Source organism: Strigops habroptila, chromosome 1 (genome assembly GCF_004027225.2).
Source record: "Strigops habroptila isolate Jane chromosome 1, bStrHab1.2.pri, whole genome shotgun sequence".
Classification (NCBI taxonomy): Eukaryota; Metazoa; Chordata; class Aves; order Psittaciformes; family Psittacidae; genus Strigops; species Strigops habroptila.
In genome coordinates this window covers 76,123,632-76,146,599 of record NC_044277.2, presented here as the reverse complement: position 1 = coordinate 76,146,599, position 22,968 = coordinate 76,123,632, and the positions used below count along the sequence as shown (strand labels likewise).

The window sequence follows — 22,968 nt, the reverse complement described above, 5'->3', positions numbered from 1 at the left end:
GCATCGTGACTTTGGACTAGTAGCACTTGACTATCGGATCACATTTCACATTTTGAATGACCTCGAACTGGAGTAGCTGGTGTTCTCAGGGGATCTGGACAGGAGTAGTACAGGTCAAAGGAAGGGTTTCCCGTGAGAGCTGACCTATCAGTTTACTTAGAAGTGTCTGTGTAAAGGAGCTGGACGATGTAATGGCCCAAATTTAGTTGCAGTTTATTTTATTTTATTTTAGTAGGACATTCAGTGAAAAGTGACATTTACTCTGCTGTGTTGAGGAACTTGTGTAGTGGGATCACATTCCAAAAAAGCTGGAGTTAACCAGTCCGGTCAGCTAAAGAAAGACAATATAACTCCTTATTAAGACTTTATAAGATGACTGATGTTATACTTGAATAGAAGAAGTGAACACATCCCCTCCAAAATAAAATCCTGGCAGTAATGGGTAATTCTTATTTTTTTTTTGAGCAACATGTAGGACAAGATGAGTTCCCCTCCCCCTTTGCAGAACACTTGTGTGTATTTTTACACCAGTAGGATTGCTTTCATTTTCAGAAAAGTTTGTTCTTGACTAGTAATATAAGCAAAAAACCAAAACCCTTTCGTGTATGGGACTGATATTGTTTAGCAACACACCAGTGGTAAAAAGTTCCCCTGTCATTTGAAGAGAAGAAAATATTATGACTTTAGTTAACACACTGCGCAAGAAGAGTATAGAGTTAGGGATGAAAGGTTGCTTATATTATGTTTTGTTGAAAGTCACATGTCCTGACCAGTCTGCTGTGCAGTCTACTGAGAAAACCACATCCAGCCTTATCAAGTGCTTATGATTTAAACATATTTCTTGTACAGTAATATTACCAAAAATATTCTTGGTCAAGAAATAGGGGCATGCATGCTACTGAAAGCTGTGAAATAAGATCTTTTTTCAGCTTTTTATTGTATTCTTTCCCCTGGGAAAAAAAAAAACAGTAACAGCAAATTGGACTGACTCACTGTTAATAAAAAGCACAAAACCGAAGTGTCACATGAAGGCAGATGATGTCAGAAAGAAAACACTGTAAAAGCTTGACAAGCAGTATTGCTCAGCATTAACAGAATTCATTTAGTTCTTCGAAATTATGTATTTGGACTGCAGGAAAGATGACAAAGGAGATTTTTTGGATTGGGAAATGTTAGTTACTCTTTAAGGTGGATGACTACATTCTCCAGCTTTAATTTAAAACTAAATCTTTCTAACTTTGTGTATCTTAGAGATTCTAAGTGTGCCCAAACCTTAACGTTGAAGGGATTCCAATTGTGATCAGCTAAAGGATATTCACCACAGTAGTAGTAGTTGTTGGTGAAAGCCTAAACCTGTGCAGCACCTATAGATTAGCAGTGGGAAGTAAAGTGCATATGGATATCTATAAACTGGAGAGATGTCTATTAGCTTTGTAGACTTTGTAGGAAAAAGCTTGTAGAAGAGTCTCCCTAAAGTTTGAGTAGAGAGTGTATTTGTGGATGCTTCCTGTGTTCCTCATTCCTTCAGTGATACAGCATCCTTTTGTGGACCTCTTTGAAGCCAGCAGGGTTTTACCTGGTGTCCCAGTGATTCATTTAAACTGCAAGTCTTCTTGACTTTGTCATAGCCACATGACACAAATGAAATTATTTTAGTATATTTAACAATTGCATAGGATCCAAAAGTGGCACAGGATAAAGCACAATTCTGCATAATCAACTTTTAAATAGCCACATAGATCATGAAGATGCTATGCTGTGAGTTCAGTGGACTCGCTATTCTGTCTTTACACATAGGGCACATAACATTCACAAATTTGTTACATGGTATTACATAAGGTGAACCAATATTACACTGTTTCCTGCCACTCCCTTCAGGAGTAGATTTTAGAGGTTTTGCCTTTGGTACTTTAACGGACTTAGCTGTAATATATGCTTTTTACGCTATTTTGTATTTCGGAGGGGGGGATGGTTATTTTCATTTTGAGTATGTCGTCAGCTGAAATTTAAATGTAAAAAACCCATTTTAAATGTTTTTCACAACCTTTTTTATCTAAATGCTATTTTATGTCCATCATCTCTGTACCTGAATAATTTAGAAGACAAATTTTAAAATACTAGAATATATTTTTGGCAGAGGTTTTCGGGTATAAAATGTTTGTTTCAGAGAAGGATAACCGCATCATTATAACCACTCCCGTCTGCACTGTGGTGAGTCCTTTCCTCAGCACAGGTGACAGTAGAGACCTGTGAAAGCTCTGAATAGGTAAACCTGCTTCACTATTTGCTAACAGTTCATACACTTGATCTCATTTGGTCAAGCTTCATGCTTAACTCCTGGTTGCCTATAAGATTTGTCCTTAGACAAACATCCACATCTCTTACAGCTGCATCATTCTATAAGCTCTAGATATTACTTTTTAAAAGACTACAAAATAGCCGTATTACCTATATTTTGATTTACATATCTTTGAGAATGTAACTTTCAGCTCTTCCACCTTGACAAATAGATTCTAAGTTACCTTTAAAATTACAGAGTCTGCAATTAGACTCTGTAATTAAAGCATGTGTGGTTTAAAGCATGTGTGGTTACAGTTGGGAAATCAAGAAGGTTCAGAAGCTCTGTAATTGCTACCTCTTTGTTTATGTAGGTGCAATCCTTCAGATCCACCACATCGTGGTGTACTTTGTCACTGCGACAGTTCTGAGTAGCACATCTACTTGAAGATACATATAAAACCTTGTACACATAATTAAAAAAAATCCAGCACATTACAAAGAGATCTTTAAACCAGTAAGCTGAGAGCTACTGACCTTTCTGAGAAATGTGACAGGGTTTGCTTGAACAGATGTCTAGATACAAAATGAGAGCATGACACCATCAGTCATTTTTAGAGAATGTAATGCCATGACTCCTTTGGCCAGAGTTTGTGACGGTGATGGGTTGAAGCATCTGGGGTGGGAGGGTGTTCTAGTTTGGTTTGGGTTTGTTGTTTTATTTTTTTTTTTTGCAGCTACTAGGTAACAGTTTATGTATTTGCTCAGTTTTAGAAATGATGCAGTAGGTGGTCAGAAGGATATGAGTAATTTTCTCTATTAACACCTTCAATCTTCTTGACAGTAGTTTTAGAATAGACGTGTAGTACTTTATATGAAACCCAGGAGAAGTGATGGGACCATGAAACCTTATTCTTCCTAAATTATGCACAAAAACCTTTGAAAGTGTTCAGAGAGAGTTGACTGCTTATATCCTCAAAGGAGCACCTGGACAAGAGTCCCAAAAGCTGTTTTGGCAGGAAGTACAGGGTTCACATTTAAGCCATTTATTAAGGTACTGTAAATAACTCCACTAATATTATGCTAAAGTGGGTTTTTGTGTCACAGTCATGATCTCCACACTCATCATCCACATCACTTCATGTATCTTTTTTCCTTTTTGTCTTTAAATGTGACTATTGAAAAATGAATTTGTCTGGAGTAGGAGCCCTTTCTGTTAGCTTTTGATCTAACACAGATTTAATGTTTATATCTGTTTTTACAAGGGCATGATATAACTTCTTTTTGTGTACATGCAACTATGCTTTGTACCTCCTTTCTTTCTCACTACTCCTTCACGAGGAACCTCACTGCTGCCCTCTTGTTCCTATCCTCTGGCCCCAGGGTAACACTGCCTCTCAAGTGGTCTCTGGGGAAAGGGCCAGGAAGGACAGATGTTATCATCGGGGCTGGTAGTTGTTGAGAGGTGTGAAAAAGAAGAGGCAGGATGTGCATCTGATTGTCGCACTGAAGATTAGCAAGCTGACTTTCTGAAACCTCTAGTAGCCCAAGATCAGAATAAGGTTTCAAAGTAGCCCCTGTTCCATAGAAAAGTGGCTGTAGTAGAACTGACAAAGGTGTCTCGTGTCATCTTGTGGCGTACAAGAAACTGCTAAGTATTCTTTTGCAGAGCAAGGTTAATAGTGGGTTTGTAATGTTTTGAAACAAACTTCTCTTGTACCATCCACTCTTCTTGTTTGGCTGCTTCTTTGTCAATGCATTATATGTGGACCACTGGACCAAAGCATCTAGCAGTACATTTTATCTGCACTGCAGCTTGTATTTTCAACATCTTTTCAGGTTTTCAAAAGAAAGCATTATTAACAGCCAAGAGAAGCAGCTCCAGAGAACTTTCCCTGCAGATGTGCCATTTTTCTGCATAATTTGCATGTTTTCTTAAATTGTTATGAGTCATCCCAGTGTGCCTTGTTGTATCCCCTCTTTATATTGGTGGTTAGCATATATGAAAGTTGTTTGCATTATTATTGTAGTTTATGCTTTCATCTCCTGCATTGCCCCCTATTTTTGCTATTAAAGTTAGTAAGCTAGCAATCTACATTTGTCTTATGTATTTCTAAGCTCTGTTTTGATAGCAGGCATCACGCTTACCCGTGTTCTCTTCATGCTTCCATGAAGTTCCGCTTGATTGTCAATGATTTTAAATAAAGGGTAGGAGTAAGTAAAAGGGTTTTGTAATTCAGAATACTGTCACAATAGTAGTTCTCAACACTAGAATAAACAGACAACTCTTAAAATACATATTAATGCTGCAAATGGTTTTCAAAAGCTAGAAGCAATGTTTCTTTAAGGAGAGTAGCCTATCCATAAAAATTTCATTTGTCTTAAGACAAAACCCTTGTATACTACTTTTGTCAAGCTGCTAATTATCAGAGGAGATGGAAATTGAAATGGCTGTTGTGGATGGGAGGCGGACAGAAATTTCTGTGTAACATTGCTAATTCCTCCTGCTGTGTACCTGCAGTGCTCTCCATGAATTATTTAATGGTTTTATTTTACATCCTCTGTCAGAGGCAAATAACTGCATTTAGTGCCATGCATGGCTGGAAAATGTGTTGCATTTTCTCTGTCTTGCAAAGGTCACCTAGTCCAAGAGATAGGACTCTCATCTTATGAATTTCATATACACTATTTAAAATTGTTTATGGTTTCTTCTTGAAGGGCAGGAAGGGGAGCCCTCGCCTTCAATATTTTATAATGTAAGAGGAAATCACACTACTGCAGTACTACAAATACTATACTATAACAAAGTCGGGAATACAGCAACAATTTGGGTTTTTAACTTTAATCAGTTTTACACTATAGCAGAAATACTAGTTTTTCTGTAAGTCATGTCCTGCACTCCACTATGCATACGATAGTGTGAATGAGAGTCCCTCATGCATGCTATTCACGTTCTGTATGAAATGGCTCGCAAACCTTGCTCTACTACCAGTGTTGCTGTGTCACCACCTCGTGGCGAAGTTGCTGTGCAGTAGTTAAATATAGGCATAGTGAAAGATGAAGTTTCTCCATGTGTGTTTAACTAGACATTTTTGACCAAAATTATTCCTGACTTTTTACAAAAATTAAGACTCTGTATCTGAAAATAGGAGAAGATGGTTAACCTCCATCGTGTTAGGAAAGCTGCTTCCAAGTAGTCAATATGTCTGCAGTGCAACAGAAAAGAAGGTATTTTACATTTCCAATGTAGAATAAAAATGGCTATCATCTATGTGGAAGACCACTTATTTCTGGCTTAAATATAACTATCTATAAATTCACAAATTTAAATGTGGTCAGCAGTTGACCAAAGTGTACAATTCAACAGAAACCCAAAATCCTCTTACCCTGTGTGTTTAGGAGAAACGAGAGCAAAGATTTGTAACTGTGAGAAAAAGTGGCTTTAGACCTTGCTGAATTGGATGTCAGACATACTGTCTGGAGTTTGGCTGAAATGTTAGTTTTAAAGAGATTTTAAGGTGAACTTAAGTTCAGTGTTCATTTTGCCAAAACACTGAATTTGAAATTCAGTTTGCTTTCTCCTTTTATCATAGTTTGTATAACAGAAGTGATATATTTTTGGGTTTATACAACTCAAAATTTATAAATAGGTTGTTGGGGTTTGTTTTGTTTTGTTTTGTTTTAACTGGGAAATAAAGTGAAGTGAAACAGGCATTTCTATATATAGTCACTTATCATTTGCCTAGTTTTGCTTGTAACCTGTGGCCAGAAACCTGCAGTAATGATGTAATCCCAAACTTTTGGTTTGATGTTATAATATAATAAACGGTGTGGGCTACATTATTTTACTTGTATCATGATTCATTGATCAAAGTTTCTGCCTAATTTAGGCCACTTGAACCTTTCGATAACCACCCCTTTGGTGCTCTGTTAGTATGTCTTGCATGTTAACCATTTGAGAGATCACTCCTCTTTCAGTGCAGAATCAGCACATAGCCCCAGCCCTATAAAGAGAAGCAAGTCAGAAGCTTATCCTTTTAGGAAAAATCTATATATCTTCTTGTAGTCCAGTGCAATTATACATTTAACTTTCAAATAAATAATTTCCAGAATTCAAATCTGGTTTTCCTTCAACCATTATCTTCTTGATCTGTGTAAGTAAACCAGTTGGTCTTGTTAGAAAGATCTGCATTGCAGTTCTTGGTGCAAGTGGGGTGTCAACTCATGCCCATATGAAAACATTACTGTACTGTACACTTTTGCTTTATAGACTGAAAAAGTAAAAATAACATGAGGGAGCAAAATCCTTTGAAGCACTTAAAAAAACAAACAAACAAAAAACCCCAAAACAGACAGACTTTTAGTTTGGGGCTTCCTGCAGGTTTGTGAAGTAATTCTAAGGCATCTGCAAAATATTTATGAGGAAAAATAAGCCTATTTTGGTTGGGTTAAATTTGCTGTATAGGGATCCACATCTGTTTTAAAAAATGTTAGGTGTTAAGCAAATTATAAGCAGTATTTGCATGTTAAGGATGCACCATTATGTCTGTCACTTACGGGAACAAAACTCCGAAGTAACACCTTTGTGAGCCAGGAGTGTTGATAACCTGTGGCTATCACAGCTGTTACATGTGCATCAATATTGCCAGTGGCTCACAAAAATATAAATACATGTTAAAAAACTTTACAATATGCATGGCTTTCCTTATATCAAAAAATGAAACATTCATATGTTCATATCCTAAAACATCATCGCACCTTGTTAGTAAGAATGAACATTAAATCACAGCTAATAAATTATAATACAGCACAGCAAAGGTAGGTTATGCATGTGTCCTTAGTAGAGAAGGCAGACAAAAGCAATGCACTAACCAGCTTTCAACTGAGAAAAGTCCAAATGCTCATGATGGCTTCTGATTTTCACATTGCGCACAAATAAAAATGACTAAGCAATCTGTTGGAACAGATAGTAACAGGGAAGCTTTTAATCACTACAGGTAATTTTAAAAGGGAGGATAGATGATTTTTTTTTTTTTGGTCTTACATTCATTAAAAAAAAAAACAACCAGAAACCAAAAAACCAAAAACAAAAAACCAAAAAAAACCCAGAACTTTTTATTCCTGATATTAAACCAAATGTTTAAATGTTACTTTTGAACACTAAGTTAATCCAGGGTAAAGTCTGAACAGCAAAAATCTCATCAGTCACTTGCTCATGCTTGCTAACATTTAAGTTGTCCCAGGGAACTATCTCAAGGGCATTTGTCTTCTGAATAACAAGAACAACTGCTATCAGGGCCTTGTCTGTTTTAGTAGCTAAATAGCAGAGTAATTATTTGGAAATATGAGTTGGCAGTTTGATCTATGTGTATGTCGTTATTGCTGCACACTGACCCTTGTGCATTCATTCTTTTCATAATGTCATTTTTGATTTATCCTGTCGTTTGATCTGCCTGTGACAAAATGTTTGCTATCAATGCCATGATGCACTGGACATTTAATGGATTATGTATCCAAGTAAAATGACTGTGGGATTGTTTATGGCTTACTTGTATTCACTGGGATCAAGTGAATTCACTGGGATCAAGTACACTGTGTGTACTGAGCAGGGAACTATGTGGAAGATAGTAAAACTAGTGCAGAATTTACTTCAGTTGCTCAGTAATTGCATGGTGGTACATCCATACTTTGTACCAGTTTGATTTGACATTGACTGGCCTGTGTATGTTTTTCCTTTCATTTGTTGTTTCCTAAAACATCTTTGTTGTAGATGTTTTGTCTCTCTAAAAAGGTGCATGATGTAATCATTTGAACTGGTTATTGTCTAAGCTGATCAGCCCCAATTTAGATACATGTGGTTTCTCATGTTTTTCAGCAAATTCTTCCGTACAGGGAGGTTTTAATTTTATTGAAAGGCCTGAATGATCATAAGTTAAGCTTTAGAAACAGTCCTTTCAATATAATAGAGAAATTAAAATTCAGTAAGGAAATTAATGTAAACATCAAGACTTCAAGAGCAGTTTCTTTTTATTGAAGTTAGATAATCTCTCATGGATCATCATAGTTTGCAGAACAGGGCAAAAATTAGAAAAGGAAAAGCACATGGATTTTATGCATGAAACTAAATGTATTAATATATATGGCCATCCTATGGCAATGAAAAGTACTGTGGTATATGTTTTTAAGGAAAAATAGTATTAAGAAACAAGTTTGGGCTTCGGTTGCTTAATTTAGATGACAACTGCGCCTTGAACTCAGTATTTTCATATGGCCAGAATGAATAAGCAGTAATTTCTTCCATAACTGCTTATATAGACTGAGCATTTCTACTACTGAACAGATACTTTCTTAATATTAAAACGGATCAAATTAGCCCGACATAAAATATGTGGAAGCAAGCACAGGTTTCTGTAAGCATAGCAGTAGCCATTGGATTGCTGAAGGCTATAGCTTTACAGCGTGTTGTTTTCAACCAGTTTCAACTTTCATATGAGCTATAACCAAAGCTGTTGGGTATTTTTCTTTGTTTTACTCAGCTGGAAGGTCATCAATTCCAGGCAAGACTACAGACCCAGGATAAATCAGTGCATTTCAGAAGCACTGATGAATTTATTTGTATTTCTTCAAGAAATGTCTCACTTCAAGGAACAAAACCCTGGCAAGGTAAGCACTCCCAAGTAATACTAACCATTCAATATTGTTTAATAAAAATGTGAGAAAAATTAAAAGAAAAACAAAACCAAGCCACATTATGATACATTCAGTTATGAGTTTCTGCTAATTTTTTGCTATGGAGAACACAGGTAGGTCATCAGTGAGCAAAGCTGCTCACAGTAAAGTTTATAGCAATACAGTCTCACCCTTTACAGTTGTTGGAACCCTTTACTCACCAGTCATTCCATGGAAAGGAACTTTAAAACATCACAATTTAATAAAAACTTGGAAAAAAACCCAAACCCAAACCAAACCAAAAAGTATACAGTTCCTAGATATACCCATGGGTGGGGTTTTTTTCCCCAAATAATTAGTTTTCAGGAATACCTGCACAAGTATTACACGATAGAAAAGAATTCCCCATATTTAATTGTGATAATTTTTCTTCTATGCAGATATAATTGGTGGGTTTGATTTTTGTTTGTTTTGTTTTTACTGGAAAGACTGAGCTGGAGAGTTAACCATTTTATTGCAATTCAACTCCAAAAGCAAATTGATTCTTTCTGCAAACTTTCAACAGATCAATTCTGTACTCAGCATTGTGCAGTTGTGGAAGATCCACTGTATGTCTTAGTCACAGCAGAGGCCAAATCCCAGGCTTTATATAGAAAATTCAGCTCAGTCTTCTTGTTCACAGGGATGCTAGCATAGCCAACAGGCATCAAGAGAATTCTTGCCAGCATATGAGAGAAAACAGTTTCTTGAAGCAACAACAGGGGAGAGATCTGTACTTACAAGAAGGATTTTTGCTTTTGTAAACATGCAGCAAGCATGCATTGCAATAATTGAATTAGTGATTTGGGGTTTTTCCTGCATATCAACTCTTCAGCCTTTTTTTGTGTAATAAAAGTGAAGTAATTTCTAATAATTTTGGCAAAACCCATGAGCTTGTTAAATCTTAATAGCAAATGAATAAAAATAGCATATTTTTATAACAGAAGAGAGGGTACATCCTAATTAGCCAAAATTAATTGTTTGGTGCTTATTTACACCAGAAGTGTTAAATTATTTCCTAATTAAAAAAAAAAAAAACCCAAACAAAAACCAAACCCCAAAACCAACCCAAAAGCAACAAAACCTGCAATTTTCCACTGCATTCTAGATCTAATTTAGCATGCAACATTTTTCTTTTGCAAAATTATCTAACAATCTAAGCAGTAGAAGTGTTAATGGCCAATTTTAATGTTTTTGCCAGTTTTGCCTGCTGGTCTGCAGTATATGTACATTTTTCACTGTCTTGGGAAGTTACATTCCTGGAGTTGTCCTCTCCTATGTCCTGCGTAAGTAGAATCTCTTTTTCAATCACCATTTATGTATGTGGTTTGTTCATTATTTGGTCTCTGTATAGGGAGTATTTCTTTATTTGTATTAGACACATGTGCAAGTTTGCAGATGACACCAAGCTGAGTGGTGCAGTTGACACACCTGAGGGATGGGATGCCACCCAGAGGGACCTCGACAAGCTCAAGAAGTGGGTCCATGTGAACCTCATGAGGTTCAATAAGGCCAAGTGTAAGGTCCTGCATCTGGGTTGGGGCAACTCCTAGTATGAGTACAGGCTGGGGGATGAAGGGTTTGAGAGCATTCCTGCAGAGAAGGGCTTGGAGGTACTGGTGGGTGAAAAGCTGGGCATGAGCTGGCAGTCTGCGCTTGCAGCCCAGAAAGCCGATAGTGTCCTGGGCTGCATCAAAGGGAGAGTGGCTGGCAGGTTGAGAGAGGTGATTCTCCCCCTCTACGTCACTCTTGTGAAACCCCACTTAAATACTGCATTCACCTCTGGGGCACCTAATATGAGAAGGACATGGACCTGCTGGAGCAAGACAGAGGAGGGCTATGAAGATGATCAGAGGGCTGGAGCTCCTCTTCTATGAGGAAAGGCCGAGAGAGTTGGGGTTGTTCAGCCTGGAGAAGAGAAGGCTCCAGGGAGACCTTATTGCAGCCTTTCAAGACTTAAAGGGGGCTTATAAGAAAGATGGGGACAGACTTTTTAGCCGAGCCTGTTGCGACAGGACAAGGGGGAATGGCTTTAAACTAAAAGAGGGGAGATTCAGACTAGATACAAGGAAGACATTTTTTACAATGAGGGTAGTGAAACTCTGGGACAGATTGCCTGGAAACGTGGTAGATGCTCCATCCATGGCAACATTTCAAGGCCACGTTTGAGCAACCTGGTCTAGTGGAAGGTGTCCCTGCCCATGGCAGGGGGGTTAGATGATCTTTAAGGATCCGTTAGAGGATCGTTAAGGTCTGTTCCAACCCAAACCATTCTATGGTTCTATGATACGTATACATACATATGTAGGTTCTGACAAGCATTTTTTGTTATATGGAACTCAGCTTACAAGTTTTTTCAACATCTTGATTCTGGCATAATATTACATAGTCATGTTTCTCAGGTAGACATACCAAAATCAGACTAAATCGAGATAATGACACATCTTATAGTGATCATAAATTGGGTCTTAAAGGAAGTAAAAAAATGTGTCTGTTGATTATGAATACAGTGGTATTTTCTGCAACGAGTAGTAACGGCTCCTAGAAACTGGATTGGACATTAACAATTTGTCTCATATGATCATTTGTCCTGGTTTAAGCTGGGATAGACTCACTGGCAGAGCACAAGAGACTGAGAAGTCCTTGATCAGGGTAAGCGCCACTGAGCAACAACTAAAACATCAGTGTGTTATCAGCGTTGTTCTCAGACTGAAGCGAAAACACAGCACTGCACCAGCTAATAGGAGTAAAAATAACTCTATCCCAGCCAAAACCAGGACAGTATTTAACAGTGCATTTTTATGTAAAGCTAATTATATTATGTAAAATTAGTAGTTAACTTATATAAATGCATTGTTTAAGCTTTATTGAGAAACTTCTCATAAAGCAGTATTTCAATATGATTTTTCTCTCTGTCTTCATTTTTATCACAGTATTGTGTGCCTTTTTATGTCCCTTCCTTAAGTGCAATGAATTTGGACAGAAAATGTGCAACAAAATTAAGACTGTTCTGATGAAACTAGATTTTGGAATAGTGGAATATATCAACCAGAAGAAAAAAGAGAGATCTGGTGAGTAATTAAGTATAGTTTCAAGTAATGTATTTCTGTATGCAGAGAAGATTTTATTCACTTTGCAGACAGTTTGGTTTGTCCTGTGAAGCCAATTGTAGAGGTATTTCTTGCTTTGAACCTGGCTACCGTTCTTAGCTTTAGATGGAGTGATAACGTATGTTGGATCTCTGGGTATGGTAAAAAGACCCTACTTCGTTGAAGGAAACAAGACTGATGGTTCTCTTCATACTTGATTAGATGTACTGCTTTTAGGTTTTCAGAGGAAAATACTTGCTGTAAGTATGCAATGCTTGTCTCTGTTTAGATAAGGTAAACTTACCCAGGAGAGAGATTCACTCAAGAACGTAAAATAAGTACATAGCAGAATTCTTTTTCAGAGACTGAACTCTGTTCCAGTATCTAAATCCACCTTGTTTTCACTCCCAACAGCAACAAGATTTTTTCTTCCCCAAATACTCAAAAGTCATTTAAGAATTGCTGTAAAATAGTAGCTACAAATTAATCAAAATTTTTAGTTAGAAAGGGAAGAAATCAGTTTAAAACAAACTCTCAGCTATCTTGCCTGAAATCTGTATAACATTGGAAACTTTGAGATTTTAAGTATTAAAGCTGTTTCAAGAAAAATACTTACATGAACAATGTTACCTTTAGTTTGCGTTTTGTGTGTTCTACAGTTTTGGTAATCAAACTTTTGTAGGGTAGTCACATTGCTTGCAGGTAGCCTACCCTTTTTAGTTAATATTACATCAGTAGATTCAATCTCTGCTTTAAAACATGCATTTCTTGAAACCATTTATCATACAGTGTGCTGTTCCTAGACACAATGAGAGGAACCATCTGCCTTTTCCCCTTCTCTTACATGTAATGCAGTAGTTATTGAAATAAGGACTAATGCATTGAAAATTTTCCTTCATGTATTATTCTACCTTGTTCTACTTTTAAGTGAAACTGGCAGAGAGAGAGATCAGAGTATTGTTTCATGAATTTCATAAGCCAGCACTGGGAAAATGGTTGAGGTTAGATTTGTTCTTTTCTGCCTCTCACTCTCCAGTTTAATTTAACTCAGACAAGTTCCCGACTCTGCTTTCCCACTTGGGTTCACCACATGGATTCACAAATCTTGTAGTGACACAAGAGAGGAAACAGCAAGTTACAAAAATAGGCAACCAAGAATAATATGATTGCATTTTTCAGCTTATATTGGTTTAAAATATTCATGAGGCTATTCTCAGACGGAGAGATGAAATTTGTGTGTCCATTCATCTGTAAGGAGCAACATTCTACCAGACCTCAGAGGATGTTTTGTATGCATATTTGCATAGAAATGTGCATGCAGGGTAGATGAGTGCCAAGAAGAAGGGGTTTGTGAATGACAGTTACATGCAATTATGTAGAAAATTGCATTAACATGCAACAACAGAGACTTCTGAAGTAAGTACAATACAGGTAAGTAGAGCTGTTAGAATGTATTTCAAAGCAATATTCTGTCTCCCATTTTGGCTGCTGCACGATACATTTTGATAAATATCTAGCCTCTCAGTCAACCTCGTTTCCCTCATCTTAGTAGCGTATTACATGAATGATGCACTGTGTCAACAGGTGAAAGTTTTACAGTACCGCACAAGCTGTGTGACAGAAAACACACACTGAACCTGGAAGTTCATTGCCTTGCGTAGGATAAAAAATATTTTTCTTTTCTTTCAGAAACAGCAAAAACAAAACCCACAGAAGATGACAGTGAATTAGACATATCAGCTCTGTGTCCTAAGGTGACTTTTTTTCAGTCAGCCCTGTCTTGCTTTTAAAAATCTATAGAGATAACGGAGAGTATCTAGACTACTGTCTCTGTTCTTCTGTGGAAGACTTTAACCTGCCCAGGCAGCTGTGTTCCTGAACTAAGCAGTATGCTTTAAAAGTGATTCATAGTCTCCATCTTTAGGCTTATACTAATTAACTTATAGCATTTGTGACTTCTGGCCTTCAAGGTAATGGTTTCTTTGGCCTACTAAACTAAGACTCTGTTTACTTTGTATTGGCTGTAGAACGATTAAACTAGAAGTTAATAGCAGAGGTGGCTATTTTTATTCGCAACAGTGAAATTGCAGTTAATTTTTATCAAAATATAAAGGGAAACATTCATAGAAAACCTGCATAACTTGTCAGTTACTTTTGTATCACTTGTCTGATCATATTCAGTGGTAGTGCAAATCAGTGTATTACCTATAAATACCTTTCTAGGTATGTATGAGAATACGCTAATACAGTATCTCATTTCTATCTTAATATTCTAAATAACTGTATGGCAAAAGATTTTCTATTATAGTCAGAACACTGGTTGATATAAAAAAGTTCAGGTTTATAGGAATTCTTAGGCAGTATTGGATCAGTAGCGATTAGAGCCTGACTTTGACAATGATTGCTTTAAAGGTATTGTGAAAAAAATTGTATTCTGAAAAAAATAAATTTCTATCCCATGGGCTAAAAATTTGTAGCTGGCATAATTGAATATTGTTGGATAAATACGTAAAGGATAATGATTTTTTTATTTAAGTGATTTTTGACTGTTCTAGAAAATGGGCTTGGGTTTTGATCCAAGTTTATGCATTTCTTTACATTTATATGTGTAATTTGTATTTGCAGGCTCATTCTGCTTTCTTTAGGAATTTCAGAAAGAATAACTGGAATTTTCTGTGCTTTAGTATAATACAGCTTTCAGTTATTACAAAGAGGAATGCTTCACTTCTAAGTATTATATCCTACTCTTATTTTCATATGTCTGCAACTAAAGCTTAAATAGGAGGTGATTTATATTGCTATGACATGCAAGAGACTTCTTTTTCAGTGTCTAAGCACTGGCTTCCTGTAGTGTGATTTCTTTTTTTAGTGTAAGAATACCATGTATGGGCCTTTTTTATGTGTAGGTTAATCCTGCAGTTGTTGCCAAAGAGCTGTCAGTGTCTGATACAGACGTATCGGAAGTATCTTGGACCGATAATGGGACCTTTAACTTATCTGAGGGGTATTCTCCACAGACAGACACATCTGATGGTATGTAATGGCTTCATCTATTTTGTCGATGACTTGCAGTCATGTAAGCTACCTGAAAATTATTAGAGAATTTGAGGACAAGTTTTTGGGCTGGCAGTTTGTTTGTTTATTTGTTTGCTTTTCTGTACAATTAATTTAACATTAATTCCAGTGTTTTATATAGTTTTGGATACATCTTGTGTAAGAACTGTCCTTATCTTAAAAATAATAAGTAAGTTAATGTATAAGTGATGTATAAGTAAGAAATATTTCTAAATAAGTACTGCTGGGTAAACTAGACACATTCAGTGTCAGATTCAGCTCTCCCACCAAAGCTTTTAAGAAAGTAAACCTTTTAATTTAGTACCAGTGCTTTTGTAGGTGAGCTACAGAAATAAAAGCTGAGGAAAAAAAAGTAATACTTTGACTTGCTAAACAGCCAATTAAAGAAAGTATTACTAGGTTTTGTTACTAGAATGCTAATGAAGACAGCCAGCAATAAGCCTAAATTAGATGTGAAGACTAAGGCTAGGAAAAGATCCTTGAGCACTTATCTTGATCTTGACCAGATCTCTAAGTTCTTCTCACAAACCAAGCTTTCAGTGAGCACTTTGCCTGAATAAAGATTAAGGACACCAGTAGTTTCATGTAATCTTGTCTCTGTATCTGGATTTGTTACTCTGCTTGTCTTGCATTTCTTTTCTTCTAGGAAAAGTTCACTGTAAATGAAAAATAAGGCGATACTACTTAACGACATTATACAGGCCAAATTAAGAATTTAAATTATTTTGTTAATATTTCAAGTTGTAAATAGACAGCTTTATATGATCACAGAATCAGAAGTTGGAGTGAGCCGTTGTCGTTCATCTCATCTAACCTCTTATTCAAAGCAGGCTCAACTTCATCAAGTCGTTCAGGGCTGTGACCTGTTTGAAATTCGAGCACCCCCAGTGGTAGAGATTGAGCAACCCGCCTGGACAACCTTTTCCAGTATTTGCTCACCCTCATGATGAAAAGGGGTTTTTTATAGTCAGAATTTCCCACGTTCTAGCTTGTGTCAATTTACTTTCCTCCTTCCACTGTGCACCTTTAAGTAAAGAGTCAGGCCTCATCTTCTCTTTACCTTCCCATTCAGTAGTTAAAGACAAGTATGCGATCCTCATTTTGCCACCTTCTCTTAAGGCCAAACAAAGCCTGTTTTCTCAGCATCTCTCCATACTTCCTGTTCTCCAGCCCCCCAGTAACTGTGCTGACCCTCCAGGTGACTAGCTCCAGTCTTTCATTATCTGTCTTGTACTGGAGAGGTCAAAACTGGATGAAATACTCCAAATGTATGCTCTCAGGTGCTGAAGAGAGGGGGAAAATTGCTTCCATTGACTTTCTGACTTCACATTTGCTAGTAGAGCTCAGTCTGTGGTTGGCCTTCCTTGCTGTAAGGGCACACCACTGAATTGCTGTCCACAGGTCTTTTTCTTGAAAGTTGCTTTCTGTCTCATTGCCCCAGCCTGTACTGCCACGCAGGTTATTCCATCCCAGATGCAGGACTTCACATTTGCTTCTGTTGAATTTCATGATGTTTCTTTTCAGCCTGTTCATTTCTCCAGCCTGTCGTGGTCCTTCTGAGGGCACCCTGCCCTCCAGAATATCAAAGACACCTGCCCTACAGCAGTTCCTTTCTGCCCGTGAACTTGCCGAGAGTGCGCTCCATCCTGTCATCCCAGTCATTAACATACATCGAACAGTGGTGGTTTCCGTAGCTTTGAAAGACACCACTAATAACTGGCCTCCAGTTGGACCCTGTATCGCTGATCACAGCCGTTTGACCCTGGCTGTCCTGCCAATTTTCCACTCCCCTTTACAGTTCACTTACGCAGTTTGCTCACCAATCTGGCTGTAAGGATAATGTCAGAAACTGCGTTAAAGGCATTGCTAAGTGAAAAATAAACAACATCCACTCTTCTCCCCCACGGAGCATTTCAGCAAATGGGACATACACACAAATGCAAGACCAGATGGGATGCATCCAAGGACTGGCTCATCTCCTATCAAAGCTCTGTGCATTTGAGCCATCACTCTGCATGCAGCACAACCCTTCCTCCTCAGCTTCCCAGCCTGTTTTGGAGAAAATGACATGAGACATTTTTAGGATTCAGTTCCTTAGCCCTTATAAATGCTCCTATTGCTTGTTTTCATAGAAAGTAAGTTCAAAGGGATTACTTTTTACCTTCTCATTCAAATACTAGATCAGAGTATTCCCTTATGCTCATTTAGCGCTCTTCCACAGGCCATGTACTGTACAGTATGTTTTAAACATTTCTATAACAAATCTCATGCCATTAATGCAGCAATTTAAATATAATACTTTATTTGTTTTCATTCTGCTTTTTACCCTGTTGAAAACATGAAACAATCGTGGTCATCTGTAGAGTTTCCATTTTCCGTTTCCTATGTAATACAAGCATTGGCCAAGAAAGGAAAAAGTTATAAATTAAGTCTTTACATTGGTTTTATATCTTTATTTAAACACATAAACATTTATTTTTTTTTATTCTACAAGTGTATTAAAAGCTTGTAATATTTGTAATTTACATACATTATGAAGAAAAAGAGTTTGCAGACCTGTTGGTAGTCACATTATAAATCTTAGGACTTTATGTGGTTGATCTATTTAGAACTAGCTGTGGTAAAGATTTACATGGGTTGTTTCATGTACAGCTAGACACCATTTAGAAAAGATATTTTGCTCACATAACTTCCTGTGTTTGATACCAGGTGATTTGTGGTATGAGATTTAAGACCTCAAAACTATTTTGTTTTAGATGTCCCACCCACTGAGCCTCCAGAAGACTGCTAGGCTGCGGATTAGTAAACATATTCAAAGGAACACTTTCAGCATTTTTATTTGTGGCTGTTTTTTGGGGAGGCCTTTTGTGTTTGCTAACACTGTTTCCTTCTATTAACCCTGTAATAGATTTTGACCGACCTAGTGATCATGAAGAAGCATTTGCTAGAGATCTTTCAGAATTTCCTTCTTTAGAAAATGGTGCCGGAACAAATGACGATGATGACTCCAGCATCGGAATGCCCATCCAGCAGAAGCAGAAAAAGGAACACACATACTTCAAGGTGGATCATGCTTCCAGACAGAGTAAAGAGAGACCGTCCGCTGCAGGGCTCTCCTTGCCTTTGACCAGTGACCAAACCTTTAATTTAATGAGTGGAATTGCTGGGGATGTCATCGCAGCTGCGGTGTCTGCTGCTATCAAAGACCAGTTGCAGTCTGCGCAGCAAGCTCCCTCACATGCAGCGCCTAGTTTGAGCGAGGAGACAGACACAGAGGAAGCTGATGATTTTGAACTGCTTGACCAGTCTGAGCTTGAGCAGATCGAGAAAGAGTTGGGACTTTCACAAGGCCAAGAAGCAGAATCGCAGGAAAAGAAAAAGTCTTCAGGCTTCCTTTCAAATCTGCTTGGAAATCATTAACCTGGAACATAGTAACATAGAAGAAATCAAAAATAAAACACACAAAAAAAATCAAATGCAAAACAAAAAAAAAAAAAAGGAAAATTCTGAGCTGTAAGCTTTAACTATCCCTTTAGATGTGTTGTAATAATAATTTCCCTTATGCAGAGTGAATTAACTGGATAAATTTCAGCTGATACTGATAGTTTAATGTTTCTGGTAGTTATACCTTGATGTAATAGCATGGAAATGAATTATCTATCCACTGTTTGGTTGCAGATAAGTGTTGGAGGTCAGTTGTTTTTCAAAAGAGTGGGGGAGAGGATTTTTTTATCTTTTTGCCAACTATGTATTTTGGGGTCCTAAGCCAAATCTTCCACATGGGCAATTTATTTGCTCTTGGTTGCCAACCATGTAATACAATTAATGATTCACACAGCGAGGGTACTTTATCAAAGAATTGCCATGAGATTGAACTAAATCTCACCTCCTTCAATCATACTGAAAAGTATGAACCCCTGCAGTTACCATTATGTATGGTACATCTAATATAGATGAAACACATTAACCAGCACAACTCTAGTTTAAATATGTGTGCAACACTATCAAAGAACTTGATTTCATTCTTAAAACCTTTAAGTTATTTTGGATATGGTGATGCATTTCCAAGTTTTTTTGCTGTTTTAGGCTTCTAGAGTTGTAAAGTGGTATGCTATTCAACTGACTAACTGCTGCCTGCCTTGATAGAGTCTGGTCCTTGGCAGTATTGCCCATGTAGAATCAGCCAAATTTTTTTATTAAAAAGTTGGTATCATGTAAACCAAATCATGTTTTTGGTTGGGAGCATGTGAAGGGAGTTATTGTTTGGAATAGAGGTTAGAGATTAAAAAAAAAAAAAAGGTATTTTTAGGTGCCACTTCCTTAATTCCAGATTCTGTGGGGTTTGGGTTTTTTCCCCAGGATAGCTGCCACCACTTGCAACAAAAGTTGTATTGCAAGCTGAGTATTTTAAAATTGTATTTTAAGAATTTATTAAGAAAGTATTTGGTGAGGTCATTTGCTATAAAAGACACTCAGAATCTTCTTCTTGGCATGTAATTTAAACAAAAAAGAACCTGTTTAAATTATTTGCCAGTTTAAACTCCACGCATGCTGAGTGAATGGCCTAGGATCTTAAGCAGGTAACTTAACTTTTCCTAGGGCTTTTTTTTTTGTTCGCCTGTGACGAAATTGAATTGCAATATCAAGCAATAGTAATCAAAGAAATAGGAAGAAGTAAAGCTATTGCTTTTAATGTGATGTAAGCCATTAGCAAAGTTGAGGGACCATGTCAGCTGCTACTACTACTGAAGTGATTTTCCATTTGCTGGCATTTGAAGAGGTGAATACCATCATTTAGGACCCTCAGAAAGTACAGCAACAGATGATAAAATTCTTCCACTAACATGTATGTGTAGGTAAACCTGTGTTCAAAGTTAACTCCATTTTATTTTATTTTATTTATTTTATTTTATTTTATTTTATTTTATTTTATTTTATTTTATGGTGAAAAAACAGGCAGATGGCCAAAAAGAGTATAGCGAAACGGAAAATGCTGAGAATTTTTGACACTAGCTTTATTGTTGCTTGTGCTTTTGTGTCAGTAATGCATATTGACCGTGTTTGCTGTCCTTTACCAGTAAAAAAGTGAGCCTGTGCCTTCATTATCAAATCCATTACGAAGTCAGTGGATGCTGGATATAGATTCAAGATGCAGCTTTTGAAATTACATCATCTTAACATTAAAAGCAAGTTTCTGGAAATGATTAAAAAAACATGGCCATGTCACTTCCACAGCGTTGGTTGCTAAGTTTCTTTTTTAGCTTTCCCCAGCCTGTCCTTCCCATTTGAAAAAACAAAAACAAAAATAAAAGAAGCTTTTCCTGGGAAATCAGTAAGTTTAAAGGCCATTTAAATTTCTCAGATGAGTTAAAATGCTCATTCCTTGCAGCACAATTAGGACAATCTATACAGTCAGAAGAGTCCAACTTCCAAGTTGCTGGTGAAACTTTGTAGGACACCCAGGCAACTGTGTGCTTCCTCGTACAGGAGTATACTGGTGCGAGGAGGGAAACGGGCTACAGCACAGGGAGAGGCGGGAGGGAGAGAGCAGACCTTCACAGGCTTTTCTGGAGCGGATTGATGGCACGGACTAGCTGGCTGTCAATGGTGGCATTATAACAGCGTGCACTTTACTGTTGTTTTATGAAGAATACTCGTGGTCATAAAAATACATAATGCAGGGGCACTCTTCTAGGGTAACAGAGTAGATCAAGAAGGAAAAGCAGTTGGAGGCGTTTCTTGGACTTTTTGTAAATGATCCATTTTCTGGTTTCAAGATAGAAGACAGATTGATTTTTCTCTGGTGCGAGTCTTTTTTTTTTTTTTTTTTTCAGAAAGAAAGAAAAACAAAGCAAAACTTGAACAAGCGAATCATTAAAGTTTAGGGGCATAATTACTTATTTGAGTATCTTTGGAATTTTATTTTTATTTTCTCATGGTAGTCAAATACATTCACGTCCCTAAATACTGCATAATGGGAAGGAGCTAATACTGTAACATTTAGTATTCTTCCTCAGATAGTGGAAAGATGTTTAATTTTCTGCAGGAAATCACCTCTTCTCTCCCAGAGAAGCACACATAAGGAACACTTTGCTTGGACACGATACATTCCACTGCCAGCAGTTCGACAGCAAAACACACAGAAAACATTTCTGTCCTTTGTGAGATCCCTTGCACACTGCCTTCAGTTGGAAATCCCTTGAGAAACCTTCACCTTGCTGTATTCTAGCAGCTGCCACAAAACAGCAGTTACTTCAAAGCCCCTGTCACAATGGTCCACAGCATCTTTCCTACCAAGCACTGTCATCGCCTTCTCATCTTCCAAAACCGAATACACAGCCAAGAAGAAAGGCAAGCGAGCTTTGAAACGTGCATCTGTTCCGTGGAAAGCCTGCTGGTGTGCCATTTCCAGTCAGAAGGCATGACAGGCAGCAAGAGGGCATAGATCAGGGTGTGGATGTACGAGCGTGGGATAACACAGAGTATGCTCTTGCCACGGAATCAGTACTGCTTGTGTTACCTGCTGTGCTCTCACCCAGCAGTAAATGGAGGAAGCAGTGTATTTCTGCAGTAGTGGGGTTGAAGTGCGCCCCCTCCCTTGCCATGCAGTGGCTTCCTCACACATCCCTACGGTGTGTGCCGGGGGTGTGTTCTGTGGGATGCAGTTCAGTCCTTCGTGCTCATGAAATTTCCCCTTGTGTTAGTACGTCCGAGTGACAGACAGAGGGATCACCGCTTGGCCAGTGGGTGGCTTTCGCTGTGCCAAATCCAGCATACAAGCACCTGTTTTCGGCACACAGGGCTTTCTGTGTGTATGTATGTACTACACGACTACTTACCGTTCTTCAGTTTGTTCAGGGAAAAAAAACATATTCCATGCAGAGGAGGGGAAATCGTGTTAACCCAAAGTAATAGGATCTGAAGAAACACTCGTTTTACTTGGTTTTTGTTCGTTTTGCACTTTTTCCAGGCTGTCTAAGCCTTCTGAACAATTTCCCTGTAGTCTCCTTGTCTGTTCTCAGCACACGAGCAGCATCAACAGTCTGTAACACCTGTCCAGGTAACCAGAAACTGGAAAATTACAAAAATGTCTTTATTTAAAGTATTTTGCATCACTTTACCTAGCCTGATTACTATTTTGTAAACATGGAATTATTATATTGATTGTTTGTAAAACCATTTAATAAATATGTGTTAGTTTTTATCTTTCATCATATCGAATTGTATGTTTGTTCTCAAAACAGGAAAAAACGGTGACCAAACCCCACAAGGACACCACTAGACCCCTTTAGCAGGGTTTCTGCAGATGTCTGTTCCCAGCCCAGCCTGGGCTCGCACCCACTGAACTGGCCTGACAATGTTACATAGCGTTACGTAAAGGAAAAGGACCTGGGGGTGCTGATTGACGGCTGCTGAACATGAGCAAGCTTGTGCCCAGGCAGCCAAGAAGGCCAACAGCATCCCAGCTTGTATCAGAAATAGCATAGCCAGCAGGGCCAGGGCAGTGCTCATCCCTCTGTACTCGGCACTGGTGAGGCTGCACCGCAAATACTGTGTTCAGTTCCAGGCCTCTCACTACAATACATTGAGGGCAACAAAGCTGGTAAAGGGTCTGGAGCACAAGTCTTATAAGGAACGGCCAAGGGAACTGTGGCTGTTTACTCTGTAGAAAAGAAGGCTCAGGGGGACCTTATGGCTCTCTACAACTACCTGAAAGGAGGTTGTACTGAGGTGGGGGTCGGTCTCTTCTCCCAAGTAACAAGCAACAGGACAAGAGGTAACAGCCTCAAGCTGTGCCAGGGGAGGTTTAGACTGGATA

At 37.9% G+C, this 22,968-nt stretch overlaps 1 protein-coding gene across 1 annotated transcript in view; it reads left to right on the top strand.

Moving 5' to 3' along the window:
* The window catches only part of RETREG1 (reticulophagy regulator 1), a 63,729-nt gene extending 41,366 nt beyond the window's left edge, over positions 1-22,363 (top strand). Inside the window, exons 4-9 of the mRNA XM_030471794.1 lie at positions 8,814-8,940; positions 10,187-10,271; positions 11,919-12,056; positions 13,764-13,828; positions 14,981-15,107; positions 18,058-22,363. Coding sequence (XP_030327654.1) covers positions 8,814-8,940; positions 10,187-10,271; positions 11,919-12,056; positions 13,764-13,828; positions 14,981-15,107; positions 18,058-18,569 — 1,054 coding nt within the window. The 3' untranslated portion in view covers positions 18,570-22,363. The remainder of the gene's footprint in view (positions 1-8,813; positions 8,941-10,186; positions 10,272-11,918; positions 12,057-13,763; positions 13,829-14,980; positions 15,108-18,057) is intronic.
* Positions 22,364-22,968: the final 605 nt, after the last annotated feature.